General features: G+C 39.6%; 1 protein-coding gene across 3 annotated transcripts in view; it reads right to left on the minus strand.

Annotated features, from left to right (window-relative positions):
• Positions 1-609: 609 nt before the first annotated feature.
• Positions 610-21,186, minus strand: part of LOC131026991 (phosphoglycerate mutase-like protein 1) — a 61,183-nt gene continuing 40,606 nt past the window's right edge. For all 3 annotated transcript variants that reach the window (XM_057956993.2, XM_057956995.2, XM_059213128.1), the window contains 2 exons: positions 1,296-1,340; positions 610-1,172 (listed from right to left, as the gene is read on the minus strand). In XM_057956993.2, coding sequence (XP_057812976.2) covers positions 1,097-1,172; positions 1,296-1,340 — 121 coding nt within the window. In that variant the 3' untranslated portion in view covers positions 610-1,096. The remainder of the gene's footprint in view (positions 1,173-1,295; positions 1,341-21,186) is intronic.

The raw sequence follows: 21,186 nt of genomic DNA on the forward strand, positions 1-21,186 counted from the left end.
CAGCTAAACATTGTCTGACTTCTTCCTACAAATCCGCACCCCCTCAATTCTAGGATGAGAGTTGGAAATCGATTTAGGAAGACCTTGCTTCCTTCTTTGGACAATCATCCAAGAAACATCTTCCACTAGGTCAACTGAATGGGGAGAGTGGACATCGTCCTCCCCTACTAATGTCTTCGAGGATACAACAAAAGAAGTATCCAAAGGAGAAGAAAGCTCCAGCAACTACACAACACCACAAGACCTCCTAGAGTCCCCAGATACAGTCAAAGGAACAAAAGAAGGCCTATTATTATTTGTATCAACATGATGGGTAGATATTAAAGGAGCAACAACAAGATCTGCCAAGAGAGAAGCATAATCCTCAATCACCAATGGTGGTGAATTAATAGAGGCATCCACAGTCAAATGGTCGAGAAGGGCATCACGCCACCAAGTAGAAGACTTCACACTACTGTGACATGAATGATGACAATCAAAAGCCATTTGACCGGTGATAAAGCACTGCCTTGCTAGTATTTGTTATTTTCTATTAACATTCAAAGTTTTATTAGTTTTACAGATTTTCTAAAACATTCAAATTAAGTTATTTTTCTCCACAATTTTACCTTTCATCAACATAAAAGACAAGTAAATTAAGAAATTTCTAATAAATATTTCTTTTGGGGACAAACTCTGTTCACATTTCTTCTGTATTCCATCCATGTAGCAGGCCTGGAAAGCCAATGTTAATTGGCGCAGTGGCTCAAATCTAATCGTACTTTTGGATATTTATTACACCGTTTTCCCAAGAGTCTCATGCGTATTGCAATTAATGTGTTAAAGAAAAACTGTAACAATATTAAAAGAAGTGCATTTGAAACAATGCATACAACTTGCTCTCTAAGGGGCGCCCAGCTTGATTAACAAGAACGCATTTGACAGAATAATGAAAATATGAAAAATATAAGTGAGCTGTATTGGCATGGGATTTCAGCATATCCAGAATCATGCCTCTGATATTCCTTAGCTTGCTTGTTTTTATTTAAAAAAAATTGAATTCAATATAAATGGCATCTTCTGTCAAACTGCCGTATATCTCTTTCTTTATATCTTCCTAATCACTTGGAACATCAGGACCAGGAGGAATGCCTCCCGGAAAGTCTTTTGTAGGCAAATTGTTCCCAATTGCACTGTAAACAAATAAGAAATGGGAATGTCAAAATTGCACAAAAGGAAACAATAGAAATTGTGCAGCATGTTATTTAATGAATTAAAGGAATCATTAGTAAAAAGAAACATAAACTTATAGTGACCTTCTGTCTGTTATAACAACCGATCGAAGTTCACAGTTTGCAAATCTGCATGGAAAGAGAGAAAACATGAAAAATAGGGAGTAAGTTTGAACAATAAACAAAGAGATCAGATTCTTCAAAAAATGCTTTGAGCCTGTAAAAAGTAATAAATGAAAAGCAAAACATCTGTATCACTTTTAATTTTTTGGTATCACCATTCACGTGTCTAGTCATCTGAAAATGTCATTGCATTTCTCAAATAAAATGTTATTAAACAATACATTCAACACATGAAATAGTAAAATGGAGCTCGAAGTAACATGCATGATGTTATCTAGACAATTAGTGTCATAAAACGCATAATTTCATCGGAAAGACTATTGTCCAACACTTGCCCAGCATTCCTCAACTAATTTCTGGGGCATCTTCAATAACATATAACTCCAAGTCACTAGGTGACTCGGGGATGCATGTACAGGTAGGGAAGCAGGGACACCCTTCCAAATTACATTAATGGATAAATGGATTTACATTTAAGGTTATAAGCATATTACACATATGGTCAACAGAACATGTCAGAGCATGGATATAATGCTTACCTCTATATTGGAGTTTACAGGAGACAATTTAAGCTCCACTAACTTTAGTGTACAATTTCTGTCATTACTACATATCAAGCTAATAAACACTAAATGTCAATATGAAATCTAGATGCGTTATTATTTCTCCTATTGGCTACTAAAACTTCATTTGTGTAGTGCATAATTTGATACTGTATAAAGAGAGGGCCACTTACAAGAAGGATGTTTTGTTTGTTTCATAGGTTAAAAATCTGGCAAGTATTCAAGGTTGATACAGCTAGGCAACTGATTTTTTGGCAAGAACTCACCAACAACTCATTCAAAACCCAGAAAAAACTGAGTCCAAATTAAAAACTTAGTAACAAAATACATCAGTCCAACCAAAAAAATTTATTCTCATATTTTTTTGCATCTTTTTTTTCATGCATTCAAACTGTTTGAGAGTGAGGATTGATCAAGATTAACAAATTTATTGAGCACATTTGACAGGTACGTAACACTCATACCTTTTTTTTGTGTTCTTTTTCTGCATTCTTCTAAATTTCTAGTGCAAAGGTTTGGTTACTAAGTATTTTATTCTAGTTTTCTGTTAGTTTGTAGCAGCTGTTAGGTTTTTTTTTAATTTTTCTGTTTTGCTATGGTTTTGATCCATTTTTTTCCAAGAACAAAATGTCATCTGCAAATAGGAGAGGTGGAATCATTCCTAAGTAGCCCACTTGGAAACATGGAAAAGCGGGTACAAAGCCAGGAACGGTAATCTGCAACTGTTGTGGGTTGCAAATGGGAGGAGTACTTGGAAATGACAAGTCTAACCTATTTAATTCTCGTAGGCTAATTTAGGGCTAAATCAGAGAATAAACTAATTAACTAAATAAGGTTGTCCAATAAAGCAATTTTACAGATGACTTTACTTTATAAAGGTGCTTAATGGAACATTTTAAGTGGAAAATTAAAAGGTCCCTTTGAGAAAGTTCCATGGGAAAATATAAAAGGAGAATTTGAGAGCTCATTTGCTCATGTTTGTATATTTTTCTCTATTGTGGAGTTTTGAGCTTCTTGTTCAAGCAAACCCTAGGACAGAAACCCCAAGGGAAATGGTTTTGGTGGTGAAAGATCTACACTAACCAGTTTGCAGGTAGAACCACACAGGTTTCATGCAGCAATTTAGCAATTGAAGATTTACAATTTGTGAAGTCTAAATTGTTAGTATCTGTATGATTTAACAAAAGTTCCTCGAGAAGATATTGCCGCCATTGTTGGAGGAATGATAAACTTTGGTGCTGGGCGTGAACTTACCTCTTTTGTTAGGCATTTGATATTGTTGGTTAGACGCTATATTCAAGGGTTGGAGTTGGTGTGGAAATACTTCTTGTTGGGCACTGAAATACCAACCATTGTTGGACATGGGCATGATTGTTGGGCAAACTCGTTCATAATCAGTGGCGTAGCATTGGTGTTCATTTCTTAGTCATTCGTGGAAGAAAATAGGTTGGAGGCTTCCTTGTTGAGGATGGCATAAGAGTTGATAGGATTATGTGAAAGCATGGGAGTCTCTAGAGGCCAAAAGACCAAGGGCATAGTTTAGCTGGACTCACATTTGCTGTTCAAAGTCACTTTCAGACTGGAATGTGAGAGTTGGAATGGCTTAAGGTGGGACCTGATGCAAATTGGAGACATCTGGAGTGCTGGGCGATTACAATAAATGCACAGAATTTTATTAGAGGTTTGTGCTGGAAATTTTGACAGGAAATACAGCTATCAATCTCATGGTCAAACTGGTAATTGAGATCTAAAATTCAATCTGCTGTTATTTCTGTTTTCTGTCATATCAAAACAGCAGTATGTATGGACTGTTATCATTCTTTGTTTAGTAGAAGTTGCTGTTTACTAAACCATTTATGAATGTCAAAACTGAGCTTTATGTAAGGCAATAAGACTCAAAACAATAAGCAATTTCATAGCATATTTCCAACTGAAAATCTCAAAAAAGAATGCATGCAAACTGTTTGACAAAATGTCTATTCTCTAAACATTGAAGAAAGGTGAAAAATTTCGGCATAAAATTGGCAAGGGCCTTTACATGTTATGCCATATCCTTTTATAGTGGGGCATTCGTGTTACATATATAATTGGAATCAACTAGCTATACCACAATCAACTTCTTTTATTCATTAGTCGATCTTCAATCCTACAACTTAACAACTTACCTCTTAACCTTTACCACTTACTAGCTTTACCTAGAACCCTACCTACTCTTTCTCTTACACTTTACAACAAAATACCCTACCACTTTCACTACGCTTTGTAGTGGGGCCCCTACTTTGAAAAGCGCAACTTTTCATTGATGTGAACCCATCAAATTCAGATTCGGAGTTTATCTTTAGGGCAACCTAACTATAGTAGTCAGCCAACTACTGCATCTAGTTTTGCTACTGTTTATGACTTTCAGATCAAGAGCTCATACATGTGCTTAAACTTGGTAAACTAGATACGGTGCTACTAGTCCTTATTGATCAAGAAAATCATTATCCATTAGATAGGGTACACATTAACAAATCGATTCATTGTTGATATTTCTTCCGTGTGATGAAGATGGATATAGGGTTATCATTCTAAACTACTGCATTATACTCATAGAATGTTCCTGTTTGCTAGGCATAGAGATATACCCGTTATTGATTATTGATGTGCCCTATCTATGGAATGCCCTAGTCAAGTTCTGTCAAGTGAGTGCATAAATTACAATGACCATTAGACATGTGGGATTGGAGAAACAGGTTATCACAACACAAACTAAGTGGATCTAAGTAATTTTCTTGGGAGCATATTCTGTCATGACTTCCGACACAATTCGGGACAACAATGATTTCAGGATATGCACAAAATAGATTCTTTGAAAATGCCTTAGAATCTTGTAAGCAAATGTAATTGGCAGGTGTGAAGTCTGGGTCTTTAACTTTTGTCACTGTGCTCTCCTCCTGTGCCAAAAAGGGAGCTTTAGAACAGAGTATAGACATCCATCAAATCCTGTCGCACCAGTCACAACATATCAGCCAATCTAATGACAAAATTGACAGTCACACTTAGAAATAGTTAAGCACATCTTCTCTCTCTTCATTGAATAATTTGTCTTTATAACCTCAGCTCTTAGTTTGGGTTTGATTACTCATTGACAATTTTATCATAAATTAGACTCCAAATTAATATAGGGTTACTTTATTTCCCTACAATTCCCACTTGAGGCCAACACCCAATGCCTTACTGTAATGCCTAACACCAAGCTTTCACAATGTCATTGATATGGTATCAGAGCCAAGTTATTAGAGAATTAATTAGACAGCCATATTACTCATAAGCAATTATCGGAAGTAAATAACATATAGACGCAGAGGCTATATACGCAGAGGATATATCCGACTAAGAAAATATTCAAAATGTCAAGTAATATGAGAGTGGAAGATAGACTCGAAGGAGCCTCACACTTCGTTTCCTGGAAGATACGAATCATTGCCATTCTTGAAGAACTGGAATTAGAGTATTGCATAGAAAAAAATCCAGACATGCCAAATGATGAACCAGAGAAATCTACCTGGAAAAGGCGTAATAATAAAGCAAAGAAAATAATTATTGACTCAGTCAAAGATCATATTCTTCCATCTATAGCCAGACTGCCTAAAGCATATGAAGTATTTAAAACCATTAAAGATACATATGAAGTTAACAATGCAAGCAGAATGTTAACCTTGAAACAACAACTCTTAAACATAAAGATGAATAAAGATGATACAATATCTACATACTTTTCAAGGATATCTGAAGTAAAAGACCAATTACAAACTATTGGAAATGAGGTAGATGACCAAGAAATCTCTCTCATAGCCCTAAGAGGATTACCAATTTCACGATAAAATATTCCTTAAGAAATGTGAAGTATTCCTTAAGGTGGATTTCAAGATAAAATATAAGTGTGGATGAAACTAAAAATTCCATGAGATAGAGATCAATGAATTTATCCATGGAGTGCTAAAATCCACGACCCATGGAAATCCACAACCTACAAAAATCCACAACTTTGGGGTCATTGTGGGCAATTGTGAAGGTAAGTGACGCTATCTAAATGTCTTGATAGGCAATGACGAGATACCTTGGATTGAATTGAGTGAGGAAATCGACATGATGAAAGTGAAGTGAAATAAAGTTTGTCAAGGTGAAGGTCGCCTTTATAGTGCTTATCCTCGAGTTGCTCATATCCACGACCTAGGTGGGAAGTGATGACCTTTTCCTTGAGTTGCCAAAATCCACACCTCAAGCATGGAGATGACAAGATTGAAGGTTGGGAAGAGGGGTCTAGAGGCTGATCCTCTAGTAGGAGTCCTGTGGACAGACCTGTCTCCTTCAACATTTCTATTATTCTCATTGCTCCCACAGTGCTCAGCTTCATTCCTTTGGTAATTGTTATTGTTGTTGGACTCCTGCTCCATTTTGCCCAACAATCGTGACATCATGTCCAACATGGTGTCAAACTTCCTTTCTATCCGAGCATCTTTGTCATCTTCTGCCATTTTTCCAGCGTTTCTTTCCCTCAATGCTCCTGATAATGTGTCTACGTTAGGTACTTGTGGGATTTGGTACTGCTGTCTCCTCAGTTCCCTGTTAAAATACCTTACTTCCCTTGCACTCATTCAACAATTTTGATCACAAGATGGCAGGATGAAAGCTCTGATACCACTGTAATGTCCCTGCTAATTTCTGATATGAAATCCTAATATTTTTCACTTACACATGTCAACAAACACTTGACTGTCATGGTTTATCATGCTGTTCTCAGTTTCAGTTAGACTTCAAAGACATTCTAAGCAAATTCTTCATGCAAGATGAGTTTCAACAATGATAGAATATCATAGGAAAGATTCAAAACAACTACCCCAGTGAATTAAGGACAAACAGGACTCATATATCAGTCACAACTCTTGCTGTCATTTAATCAAATATTTGGCATACATCTTCAGAATACTGTCTAAATAAGATGCAGTCCTTAAACTAATTCAATCCTCATTGAGAACCTTTACAACATGGTATTAAAGCACCATTATATGGACTGATCACAAGGACCAAGTCTCAGAATTCTGAGGACTAAGGACTGAGAACTACCCACACAATTATAACTGATAAAACAAGGAATGAGAGGCTAGGAAACTTGTATGTAATCGCCAAGGTAGACCATGTAAGATGCAAATAAACCCCCAATGAAGATGGCTCCAATGTGCAAGTTCAAGTCCAATTATGTGCCGTCCCTGCTGCTGTTGATGAAGGTCTGAAAATCTGCAGTCTATGGTCTTATTACTCCTTCAAACTGATCGAACCCTCCTCTAGATGACAGTGCCTTACTTCCAAGGGTTTCTCAAGTTATCATATGCATCTAATAGTAAAAATCGAATGTCATGGAGGCCACGGACCTGCCTCAGATCAGACTCACGGTGTGATCCAAATTGACACCAAAAAGCCTTGCAAACTATCCAAAAGATATTGCCCTGCTCTCCTATTAATTATGGAATCATCAAATGACAAAATCAAAGCAAATTGATGGAGGTATAAACAAAATCATGGGTATGAGGTTCTGCAACAGCAAATAGCAGCTCTGTATACTTCGATTTGCCACTAACAAATGATGATTAATATTGCCAAGATGCCCAAAGGTAATCGCTATCTAATAATGCCCAAAGGATGCCTACACCATCACACAAAAGGAATCCTCAAATCTGCAAGTCTGAAGCACTACCATAATCCGATATCAAAACTCCTTATGCTCAATATGGAAAGCTGAATGCTTCCCACTCTCTTCGCAACCCTTCAGAGGGTCTTTCACCTCCTCAGTTATGCTGACCAAAGGGAGGTATTGTTCCCCAAGATCTTCTGTGGACAACCTGTGTCTCCACAACTCAACAAGAGATAACATGAACAACTGATGCCCATCCCTCCATTTCCCTCTTCTATTTATTCTTTTCATAACCCCTTCATAAGATTCCTTCTAGAAGAGGGTAGTGTTGTGACCTAATCACACATCAACCCATCCCAGATAGGGACCCCCCTTTGCGTTTAGGCCCTTTTGGTCGTTTGGCTTTCATTTTTGTGTGTGTTAGTGGCAATCTCTTCAATCTCTCCGCGTTACGGGTGTTTGGGAGTCAGTTGGGGTTAATCTGCTTCTCTGTCAAGCAAATTTTGTGAGGTCTAGGGCCTGTTTTGTCCTTTTTCTAGGGTTTTGCCTTCTGTCCTAGATTTTAGGGGTTCCTGTTAGGGTTTCGGAAAAACTAAGCATACGACTGGAGTCGGGACCCTTCAGGGAACCTCCCAGCAAAATTTGAGCCCAAACGGAGTAACTTTCTATTTTTAGAAAGTCCCTATTTTTTAGGGATTTTTCCGAGTCCCAGAATGTCGCCATTTTGCCAAAAATCAAACTTACTATTTTTAGTAAGTCATCTTGCGCTCTGTCTTGGGCTCTAACTCTGACATTTTGGAAAGTTTCTATTTCGGGAAAGTCTATTTGTGGCAGGATCAGGCTAGCAGACAACGGAGAGTCAACATGCACAATCACTTCTAAATCTGGAAAGTTGAAAGCATACAGGTAGGGGTCTAATATGGCTAAATCTGAAGAATCATCCCTGGAGTGGAAGGTCAAAATATTCTAAGTCTGGAAGTCATTCACAAGCAAGAAATTCCGCCTCTCCATGGACATGGCCAAAATGCGCCCAGGTCAGGTCTGAGGCACCAAAACCAAGGATGAATTCACAAGTACAATTTTCCGCCTCTCCATGGACATGTGCAAAATGCGCCCAGGTCAAGTCTGGGGCGCCAAAACCAAGGATGAATTCACAAGTACAATTTTCCGCCTCTCCATGGACATATGCAAAATGCGCCCAGGTCAGGTCTGGGGCACTGAAATCAAGAAGACATTCACAAGTGGAATTTTCCACCTCTCCATGGACAAAGCCAAAATGCGCCCAGGTCAAGTCTGGGGCGCTGAAACCAAGGATGAATTTACAAGTGCAATATTCCACCTATCCATGGACAAAGCCAAAATGCGCCCAGGTCAGGTCTGGGGCACTGAAACCAAGGATGAATTCACAAGTGCAATATTCCGCCTCTCCGTGGACAGAGCCAAAATGCGCCCAGGTCTAGTCTGGGGCGCTGAATCCATGAAGGCATTCACAAGTGGAAAATTCATGAATCCTTGGCGTGGCAAAATTTCACCCAAGCAAAAAAATTGAAATTTCGCCTAAGGCACAGAATCCAAGATGTCAAGGAGGAATAAAAAGCAGAAATTCCCCATCCAATGAACTTGACTCCTAAAATTTAGGAAGATCCCTAAAAAAAAAGGGATATGGAGAAAAGCCAGGAAAGTTCCTTCGACAGCACGAGATGACAAGTCGAAGTGGAATTGAGCAAATCCCGAGAAAGATCCTGCAATCTCCCTCCAAAATTGGAAAGTATGAAATCAACAAGTTGGCAAGAGGAATCTTCCAAGTATGACACATGACTTGGAGCATTTAAGGAAAGTTCTAAATTTGAACTCACACGCATGGGAAATTGCCTTGCATGGCATAGTAATTAAGGAAAGTATGACGTGCCATAAATACAATTACTAATTCGATGCCTCTTGGGAATTCTATATAAGTTGGGAAAAACATTTCATTTTTCATGTGCAAGATTCAGGAAAGAAAGAATAAAGAAGTGAAAAGTTTTTTTATACTTAGTCTCTATTTCATCATTTCGAAGTATTCCCAAGATGGCAGAACCTAGCAGGACAGCTACTATCTCCAAGCAGGCAATGATCAAAGCAAAGATGAAGGATTTCTTTCCCCATTCTCGGTTGAATTCAAGATGGGAAGAGATTAGTGATACCAACTTCGGCACGTTCAACTGGGCTGCATTCAAGATAAGAATGTTCGGAACTGCAGGACACAACCCATCTCCGACAGCTGTCAAAATTGTGAGAAGTGGAATAGTTGCAGCAGCTGGCTTTCCTCCCGCCATTCAATGCCTAGATCTAGTCTTGGAATGTGCAGCACATTACAATCTGGAGCGGAAGACAATCTCAATGCCAAACGGCAAGTTACTGGCAACTTTGACTCCAGAAGCAATTGGCGAAGCCTTCGGAATCCCTTCACATTACTCCATGACGTACAGGACCAGCAACGGAGCTCAAACAGTCTATGAAGCAGGCCCCGCCAAATGTGCTGATTTGATCAACAAGCAATGGTTGCTAAAACCTAGAGTACACGTTTCCAAGATGCCCAAAACTCTCACAATCTTCGAGTTCAAGCAGGAATATGTGGACATGATAAAGATGCTGAGCAGAGTAATGGGATGCTCACATTCGGTGAATTTCGAGCCTTGGATGTTCTTCTACATTGGCGAGATCATGAATTCTAATACACTGATCAATTGGGCTAGATTGATCAGCCACTACTTGCACGAACAATTGAAGAACCTGCAGGAGAAAAGGTCTCAGTCCTTTTCCATGAGTTCCTACCTATTCTATATGCTGGCACGAAGGGGTGGATTCGATGGGCTGCCAGCAAGAGGAATCATGGGCTGCGGCCCAACTCAGCTAAAGGTGCATGAATGTTATCCTCAGCTACATCTCCACAACGTGAATTCTTACAAGTTGGTGAATGACACCTTCACCATGTACCTGACACGACTTATGCAAAATAAGTTGCACATGAGGTTGTCTCCGCAAGCAAGTGCTTTGGTCTAGAAGTATGGCGCCGCGTTCCTGCAGTTCCTCAAGTTCACCTACATCAGGACGCAGGGCTTCTCATTCTAGCCTTACAAATTGCCTAGATATCCGTCGGATAAGTTGATACTGCTCGAGCTCATGAGGCAATTGACTGCCTACGATCAGCTGCAAAAGAAGAAGAAGAAGAAGCAATCTACTGAATTTCCAATTGTCTTGGGGGATTTCATGGAGATATGCCCAAGATTGGAGGCCGCTGAAAGTGCAGCAAGTGAATTGGCGTTCTACCGCCTACCATGTTACACTTCCAGGGCCCAATATGATCCTTACAGCCAGATCAGGAAGGTTGCCGGTGTCAAATTCATACATAGATTTCACTTGGAGGATTACTGGGTAGGTGCTAAGGATGACTTTGAGGTCCGGAGAAGAATGCACTCCAGACTGCCCCTTGACACCATCAGAATAAGTGAGATTCATCAGGTACCAGACCAGGTGAAGGAAGACTCAGATTTGATGCAACCTGAATTTGAAAGGATAAAGGATCAACCTATCCTGTTGCCAGATTGGTCAAAGCCTGAGGTAGATGATTTGAACACTTTGGCCAAACCAGTGCTAAAATTCACTAAGCACTGGATTGACAGGCAGACAAGAGAGTTAGTGGAAAACCATGTCCATCTGACATACCAACTGATGGGAAATCTGGATTCTCGCAGCAAGGCAACTGAAGGCTCTTCACAGGGTTAGGCAGAAAGAGAGACACGGGTGGACAAAGGAAAAGGTGCCCCAAAGAGGCCAAGGGTAACAAAGACAAAGGATATCCAATAGGAAATCCCGTGCGAGGTTCAGCAAGAAGCCCAACAGGAGGAGCCTCCACAAAAGAGAACAAGGACAGGACGGGAACATTCACCAGTCAGCTCCGCAAGCGTACAAGAAGTAGAAATGTTCCCACATCCCGCAGGCCCACTTCCAGGGAATGTTCCAGCACCTGATATACTTAGCATCAATGCTTCACAGAGCCGTCATCAGCCAAGAAGTCAGAGACAAGAAGTTTCCCCGCACCTAGAAGAGGTTCGCCAGGATAATTTCATAGAGACTATCTTTGGCGAATTGGAAGAGGAATCTCAAGAACGGGAGCATGCAGAGGATTACAGCCATTCCATCCCCGTGCCAGATTGGTTGGTAGGCAGATTGGGAAATGAAGCAGGAAGGGAACCCAATCCTGCTCAAGAATTAGAGGAATTATTGAAGAGGATGGATCAGCCACCAGAAAGAAAAGCCCCCCGGAAGTTTTCCAAGGTAGTCAAGGAAGAATCTGGAGCCCGGACCTTGCACATTGCTGAACCCGCGGTGGATAGGGATAGGAGTGAGATTAGGCAGGAAAATTACGTCATCAGGCAGGTGGATCTTGGCCATGCTTCCACCGGTCAAGTAATGGGAGATTTCGACGATTCTTCCTTTGCCATGAAGGAGAAATTGCTGAAGTGAAAAGCAAAATGTAAGCGGCTGAAGGAGGAAAACGGACTTCTATGCGAGTATGTCAGGAGTTTCAAGAAACCCCTCAGGGAAGCAGGTCCTTCATCCACTCCCCCTCCTTTCCTTCCCAAGGAAGTAATTGATGATGCAGAACTTACAAAGGCAATGGCACAGAATTCCAGCGAATGGGTGGAAGATGTTTATGCTGAGACAGGGAAATTTGTAGAAGATCTAACTCAGCTCCATTCGAGATTCGTGGCCCTCCTGAATAGGTTGGAAATGGCAAAAGGACTATGGGAAGATGTTGATGTCTACCAAGATTTAACCATTTCCCGACTCAGGGCTCTGATGAGGACCCCAAGGCAAACACTGGTAGGCGGGAAAGTAATCGAGGAGAATGAAGCCTATGACTTTCCCCGATGGTTCTACGCCATCTGTTCAGGGAAGAACACCCTTGATAAATTCAACATTGATTCCATCACCTTGAAGGAATCTATCAGAGGGATACAGGAAGAAATCCTCAGTGCCATGGAAGCTTTATTTTCAAGGAAACTCAGCGATGGGGGAATAACAGTGAATTCCTTGAAATCCCAGTTGCATGATTTCTTCTTCGTCGGTTCGTTTCCCAAGGAACATTTTGCAAATGTTTCTTCATTCTCCGATATGATGAAGAAAACACAAGAAGCCATGGCGGATTGGGAAAGTTTCTTTTCCAGAAGTGAAGAGGAGATTGCCTTGATGGAATTCAACATCGAGAATGTGCCAAGTGTCTCCATCGGAGAATTGGAGGCCGTCGTCGGTAGGTTCATTGCATACGCCATTAATGAGAGAGATAATGGTCGTCTGTTTTTGGACGAAAGTCTTTTGACTGAACAATAATGGCGTATTTATGGCTGAAGGGAACATTGACTAGGCGCAGGACCAGTCAACGCATGCCGCCACAGGATAAGGGAATCTTCTTGCATGTCGTCCCCTCATAATGGTTTTATGACGGATTCTTCTTGCATGTCGCCGTCGCTTGGAGGGTGATGGGCATTTATGACGACGTCAATTATATTCCGAGCATGATCATCATCATGGGCGCTATTTTAGGCCCTTTTAAAATTTATTGTAAGTGGGCATAATGGGTTATTTAATGCAAATTCCCACCTTGTTGCACCTTGAGTGGGGAATCTTTAGGGAAAACCCTAATTAGGGTTTTGCATGTAATCTGGGCTTTGAGGCCTATATAAGGGGGTGACCCCCTCATTTGTAAACAGGAGAGACTATCGTCAAAGATTGTTGCTAAGAGTTTTTGAAGCAAACACTTAATACATTGTTCAATTGTTGGTGTGTTCTTGTGTTGTTTTGGAACTCGCATGGTCTCGTTCTCTTCATAGATTAGATTTGTTTTCATGCTATTAGATGAATTGGATTTGATAGGATCGCTTGTTGCCAAATTCTTGCTCATACTTTTGGTGTGCAGCTGATTGTTGCATACCGTGCAAAGTTAGTCTGAGCCTCGTTATATGTGTATGTTCAACTTCGATTGTTAGAAGAGATTGTTCTATTTGATGGTTTCTTTTGACGATTTGAAAATCTATAGCACTCCCCTTGAAGATTGCATCGCCTTCGTGTAAGTTGTGCTTTGCTGGCGAAGCGAAGTGCGGTTGGATTTTGCACAAGTTATCCCATCTCCTCGTTCCTAGGATTAGATTACCTTTAGTTTAGTTTCCCTCTGCCCTATTCCTATTTACTTTCTGCATATTTCAAAATCTAAAATCTAAAACTTAGAGCTTTATTGCAAATCATCCGCATCAATAAATTCTTGAGCTTGCACAAATTTCTTCGACATACGTAAGGCCCCCTTGGATTACCAGCAATCATATCAGCCAACTGAGTCATATCTATAGCATAAAGGTACCTTGGAGTCGGTTGTCTGATTCTCCAACTATATCAGCATGCAATCGTACTTTGATCAAGAGAGAGTGAAGTGACCGTTAGGCAACTTTATTTTGTGTTAGACGCGGTCATAAAAAACACGTCAACAGGTAGGTACATTTTATTATTTTTAAGTGACTTTTTAATTATTTTATTTTTATGCAGAAATTGTTGCCAAGCTTGTAAATAAACATCTTTTTCATTGAATTAATGGTTAAACGTGTTGTTTCTTCTACATATTGCATGGTTTCTCATTGTACCCTCATGTTAGATGAAGTTCATTGATTGTGATGGAGTAATGTGTGGATGTTGATACTTCCTTAGTTCATACTATTTGTGGTTGGATGACTTTCAATTACAGTGCAGAGTTATCCTGAACCTTAAAATTTGCTAAGATCAATTGTGGATATGTTTATTCATGTTGCGCTAGTGTATTGGGTATTTGGGTGAATGATTCATGGCATGAAAACCTTTCATTTCCTTGGAAGATTGCATCGGTTTTGTGTAGTTGTTGGCAACATAGTGAAGCAAAGCTTGGCTAAGGAACGTGTGTGTCCTAGAATGATCCAATGCTATCATTGATTTTAGGAGTAGATTATGTTAGTTTTTAGTGATCAGATTAGCAGTGTAGAACAGAAAATCAGAATGCAAAGTAAATCATACACATAACACACATGTACCCTAGGAAAACCTCCCTCTTGGAGGAAAAACCCAACAACCAAAGATCTCAGATCTGATTAGATTAGGTATAGCAGCAGATTACAATACTGCCCTTCTAGGGCATACAAAGAACCTATCTGAATCACAGTTCAGGTCAAATTTGAACAATCGCCTAGATTGTTGATTACAGATCATGTGAGGGAGTTCGCTTGCCCTAGAACAGATGTAGCACAGCCTGAAGTAACTTCAGCAGCATTGGAGCAGGTTCGGCAGCCTTGGGGCAAGCTCGGCAGACCTAGGAGAAGGTTTGGCAAACCTAGGAAGATGTTCACCCAGCTAGAAGACAATTTCGCTGACTTCAGAATGTAGTTCGCTAATCTTTTGGAGCAGAACAGATCGCATTAAGGCAGATGATATTCGCTTATGTTATATGACTTGTGACCTCAAGTCACTTCCTTTATATACATACCCTTAACCCTTATGCTTAGGTCAGCTTGGCACCAAATTACAAATTCACAAGTTACATTATAGGGTCAGACCCATTTATAACCACAAGTTACATTCACCATTATAGGGTCAGACCAATATCACAAGTTACATCAGTTAGGACCTGACCAATAACACTTTCCAAGTTACATATTAATAGGTCCTGACCTATTGAATTTACAAGTTACACAATATCCCAGATAGGCCGATACACAATAAATTTTAAGGCCGAAGGCTACATTAAAATTTACCAAGCTAGGTCGGCCCAATCAAGGGATACGACCTAGCTACATTTTCAACAGATTAGATTTCTCTAAACCCTCATCCTTTTTATCTTTTTTCAAATCAAGTAAATCTCCATGTTCCAACCACATTCAAGCAAGAGTTCATGTATAATGTAAGCCCCTTTGTGATTCCAGCAATATCACATCAAACCATTGAGCTTATCCACATGTCAAGAACTTACATTTGGAACCTTGGAGTCACCTCAAGTGATCACTTAGTTCATCATTTAAGGAAATTTTGTTAAAGAGAGCATAAGATACCTTGGTATTTTATTCTGTGTATGAAGTGCATAAAAAACACATCAACAATGCCTTAAGCAAATAGATAGCAGTGAGATGAATCTAAGTTGTTTAATTTTCCCTGCTACTTATTAAATTTTTCTTGTTGATCTGAGAAGAGGAGCACAAAGCACAAAAGCAACAAAGAGAAAGATGAAAAATTAGAAGTTGGACCTAGGCTTTGTACTGTAATTATTTATTGTGAAACAAAGCAAGTATTTTGATTTATGTTAGTTTTATGTAATTATTCAAGTATGGAAAAGACAGAACTATAATAATGATTTCTTATTGTTTTGTATTCTTTATTTTGTTTTGCATAATAAATTGCATCATGACTAATTAAAAAGATGGATATATATTAATGTAATTGTGTAGTGTTTCTGTAATGGTCATTTGGTTAGTTTGTTTAGAATATTTCCTTTTCATAGTTTGATTTTATTTAGAATGCTTCTTTTCAGTCTTTCATTTCTGTTTTAGAAACTTTGCTTGTAATTGCTTATTTAAGGAGCCTTTGTCTCCTTTGTTAATACAACATCAAATTATCATTTCCATATATACCCAAGCAAGTTATGATTTCACATTTCCGTATCTTTCTTTTTGCATACATGTTGCATATGGATTCAACTGTAAGCTATGGCACAACGTACATCTTTCCGATGACTTTTTTCCTACTTGAACTGATACCTTTATCACAAGATTACCCCTAATTAGTGTGAACATCTTTAGAGCTTTCTTCAATGAGCATATCTTTTGTTACCCTCCTATTTAATATACATGAGGTTTTCTTAGTCCATTATATTGTAAGGAAAAGTTTGAAGAAAATTGTGTTTGTTATTCACCACTGTTTTGGATCACACTCCCCATGAGCCATCATTTGCTCTCATCTTGCTAGTGGATAAATGGAGTGTGATCTGAAAGGTTTATGAATAACAAAATACACGAAGTATTTTCAAGAAGCTCTTACTTATAAAATTCATACTCTGCTTGCGATTCGAGCCTTCTGAAACGTATTTTTATGATATGCAGGAGATGGAGTGTGCGCGAGTGTTGCAGGTCCGAGCTAGGGCATCCGAGCCCTAGCCCGTGGGGGGTTTGTGTTGGGCTGTGCGAAGAGGGGGGGTTTGTTTTTTGCTTTCGTGGGGTGTGGTGGCTTCTGCAGAGGAGATCGGTGGCTGGTGGCAGGGAGGACTGCGAGGTGGCGTTGGGTTGAGAGCTGGAGCGAGGTGTGCAAGGAGTCTGGAGTTTAGCGGCAGCGGAGGGAGGAGGTTGTGGGGTGTGGAGGGTTGTGGTCGTTCTCTCCCCGTAACAGAGTTTGGGTGGAGTGTGGGGTTTGGGAGGAGTGTTCAGTAGGTAGGGTTTTGGGGTGTGGGTTTTATTTTATTTTATTTGTGTCTAACCCTTCTCCTTAGTGATGTCGGTTGTTGGGGGAGAGGCCTCGGGGTACTCACCCGGTATGGATTTTCGAGGTGCGTTGGGCACGAAATCCCCATCCCAAGGTATCAAGACCTTCGATAATGATCTCTTTGTTTCGGATTCAAGGTTTACTAGGGTAGGTTTGTTCGATGGCTCTCGAATTTCAAAGATTAATGGTTGTCTTGAGAGATGCAAAGAGTAGCCGAAATTGGTAATTCTACCTGAGATGATTGTTGAAGATGTTGAATATTTCTCAAAGCACTCGTTATACTGCATTTTTTTGAGGAAGAGGGTTTCTCTACAGTTTTTGGAGAATTGGGCTCAGAGGACTTGGGCGTCGAAAGGGGAAATGGATGTTATGTTGTTAGCAAACAATTACTTCATGGTCACTTTTAATTGCATGGATGATCGCAATCGGGTCTTTGAGGGAGGCCCATATTTTTATAACTAGGTGGGGTTGTGTTGACGTGTATTTTGTACACTATCAAACACAGAATAAAATACCCAAGGGTACCTTATCCTCTCTTGAATAAAGCCTCTGATTGCTGAAGATGTCGCGAAAAAGGATCAATCAGGATGACTCCAAGGTTCTTCGATGTAGGATCTCTACGTGTGGATAAGCTCTCTGTGGTATGATGTGATTTGTTGGAATCACAAGGGGACTTACACTTGATGCCTGAACTTCTGATTTGCTTTGAATATTGCTGGAACACAGGCTCTTACTAGCTTTGACTTGAAAAAAGGAAAAAAGATGAGGGCGAGGAAAAGATCTAATCCTAGCACTAAGAATGTAAGAGCAATGAATGATCTTTGATGAAATTTTAACTAAGTCTTGTTTTGACATCCCAAAACCATCTCCACAAGGTTAGTGCGATCTTCGAAGGAAAGCTTTATGATGTTCAAATCATCACTGCAGGCATAGACACCATCAGGTTGATGCATATCAATGAAGAAGCGACAATTGAAGTTAAGCTTAAGCTGAATGATTCCAGTTGACTACGCAAGGCAAGTCTACAATCAACAAACTGCTAGTAGTATGGATATACGAATTTCACCATCAATCAAGCACATTTCTTCCACTCATCTAATAACATGAAATCAAATATGAGAAGTATAAAGACCATGCAAATTGTCGAATCGACCCATAAATTTCACTATTTCTTCAATGAAGTTACAAGTCTTTTACAACAACATCTTGGCAACAATCTTTGCCTTCTCTCTCTACTCTACTTTAATTGCTATTCTATCAACTAGCTAATCACCTTCTAACTACTCTCTATCTATCTTCTAACTGCTTCCAACTATATCTCTTATCTCTCTATTCCTTTTACAAAATGAAGAGTCGGGGTTTATATAGTGCCCATAATACAATTCGATGGCTGAGATCAATTCGAGATCAATGGCCAAGATTCAACAATGAAAACCCTAATTAGGGTTTGTTACAACCATTACATAACATTTAATGCTTGACCAATGAAATAATTGTATTGCTTGGACACATGTCCTCTCTGAAAATTCCACCAATGGATAGCTGGGGTAGGTACATCGGAGTTTGTGCCACCTTCCATGAGTTAGGTACGTTGAATCTGGACATGCTGAGGTGGACCAATCCAACTGGAGAAGTGATGACTAGGATGCCACCTCGTCTGACACTTGTAACTTGGTAGATATTCAACTTGATGTTGTTGAGAAGCTAGCTTTAACTAATTCATCTGGAACTATTTGCTTCTTCAACGAACCCTTTGCTCTGACTCCTTTTGTCTTTGATGTGCAGGATGTTGATGTACCTCGCCTTGGAATGCTGGATTGGAAGAGGTTGCCTTTGTTGATGTTTGATCGAACAAGGTCGTCCTTGTCGATGCTAGGCTGGAGGAGGTCGCCCTTGTCCTTGCTTGATCGTCCTTGATGAGAACCTGCCGACTTGTAGATCCTCCGGGCTTTGGATTCGCCATCTTGATACCTACACAACATTTCAAAATTAGTAATATATCTTGAAGTGTAGAAATTAGGATTCAAAAGGAAGATTTAAGATTTTAATTAGGAAACTTCATGATAAATCTTGAGTTATCATTTCCTAATTAACCATGTAATTTTCAAAAACTTGGAGTTCAAAATTCAAAATCTCAACATTGGGACTAGGATGATCTTGCCATACCTCCACTTGAGAATTAATTCTAAAAAATGATGCAAAAATAGGGTGAATTTTGGCTAGGCGAAATATAGATCAAAGTCCTTCCTTTAGCAAAATGCGTCTCCTTTAGTCTTCTCAAGCATCAATTCCACCACCTTTAGTCTTCAACACTTCAGATAATTCGCTCCAAATAGGCTAGCTTTCGCACCTCCTTCCTTGCTCCTCAAATCGCACTTTAAGTAATGAATGAATGACGATTAAAATTGTTTAAAACAACCCTATTATACAAGGCACTCACCATTTCACCTCCCCATAGGCCGACTTGGCAAAAAAGGCCAAAAAATAAATAAATTTGCAAAAACAAGAGGCCGACCTAATAAAATGGATAAAAATAATACTTCAAGCGCCCCATTTTCGATTTTAATTTAATAAAAATTAATTTTAAATGCCCTTCTAATAAAAAATCGATTTTTTTAAGGCCTAAAATCAATTTATTAAATGCCAATTTAATTTAATTTTTTCAAATATTTCGAAGTTGGCAATTTGGCATCTCATGTGATTTGGAGGATATCAACATTGGGATATTGCAAAATAAAGAATGCACATGTTAAGCGCTCTGGTCCCTTGGAGAGGGACGGGAGCACTTTTTCATTTTTAGGCTAGGATTCTCAATTTTTGAAGTCAAACCTTTGTTCACCATGCTTTAGAAGATTCTTCCCATCTCATACAACGTTGCCTTAGCATAATCTCAGAGGGAATTTGTTGTTTTCAAAAAAAAGTGGGACGATCCTTCAGTGAGGTACGGGAGCACTTTTGAGTCCATTGCATGAATTCTTGATCATATTAATCTTCAATTTACCCTCAAGGCGTAGAATATCACATTTCACACCATCTTGAGCCTTGGTAAAAAATATCATTTCAAAATGCAAGGTAAATGGTCATATTTGGAAAAAGTGGCACGGTCCTTCAGTGAGGGATGGGAGCACTTTTGCCAGTTGTCGTCAAAATTTGCAACTCTTGCATCTCAATTCAACTTCAAGGCATTTTAAACACTTTTTCAAACTTGCGCCTTGGTCTCAATTCTTCCAAAATTGGTGAGAAAGGCAAGATAATATGTTAAGTGCTCTGGTCCTTTGGTGAGGGACGGGAGCACTTTTAAAAAAGTGGGACGGTCCTTCAGTGAGGGACGGGAGCACTTTTGCAATTACAAGCCAATTCGTCCTTTGCTAGTCTTCCAAATTATCTTCAATGGATGAATCTTGCCCTCCTTCATTCATTTCAATCACGCAACTTGCCTTGCCTTTGCCAGAAATCTGTATTTTTAGATAAAGTGGGATGGTCCTTCAGTGAGGGACGGGAGCACTTTTAAAAAAGTGGGACGATCCTTCGGTGAGGGACGGGAGCACTTTTCTCATCTTGGCGTACCCTTTTGTTCTTTAAATCTCTCAATTGCGTCCAAGGCATAAAACATCATTCGTCTTTCCCATCCAAGTCAAGTGTTATCATAAAATATCGAACAATGAAGAGAAACTTGAAAAAGTGGGATGGTCCTTCAGTGAGGGACGGGAGCACTTTTTGTCTTGGTCCCTTGGTGAGGGACGGGAGCACTTTTTGACTTCTTGGCATACTTCTCTGTCTTTTAAACCTTCGATCGTGGTTAAGGCATAAAACACCCTTTCTCCCTCTTATCCAAGTCAAGTTTTGCCATAAAATATCGAATAATGATGAGAAACTTGAAAAAGTGGGATGGTCCTTCAGTGAGGGACGGGAGCACTTTTTGTCATTTGGGTTGATTTACTCTTTTGTAGACTGCTTAAATTATATTCAATGGACAAAACATGCTTCCCTTAACCTCTTCAAATCATAAAATCACCTTAACCTTGCAAAGATAGTGCAAATTTGAAAAAAGTGGCACGGTCCTTCAGTGAGGGACGGGAGCACTTTTGAA

The sequence above is a fragment of the Cryptomeria japonica genome, chromosome 10 (genome assembly GCF_030272615.1).
Source record: "Cryptomeria japonica chromosome 10, Sugi_1.0, whole genome shotgun sequence".
Lineage (NCBI taxonomy): Eukaryota > Viridiplantae > Streptophyta > Pinopsida > Cupressales > Cupressaceae > Cryptomeria > Cryptomeria japonica.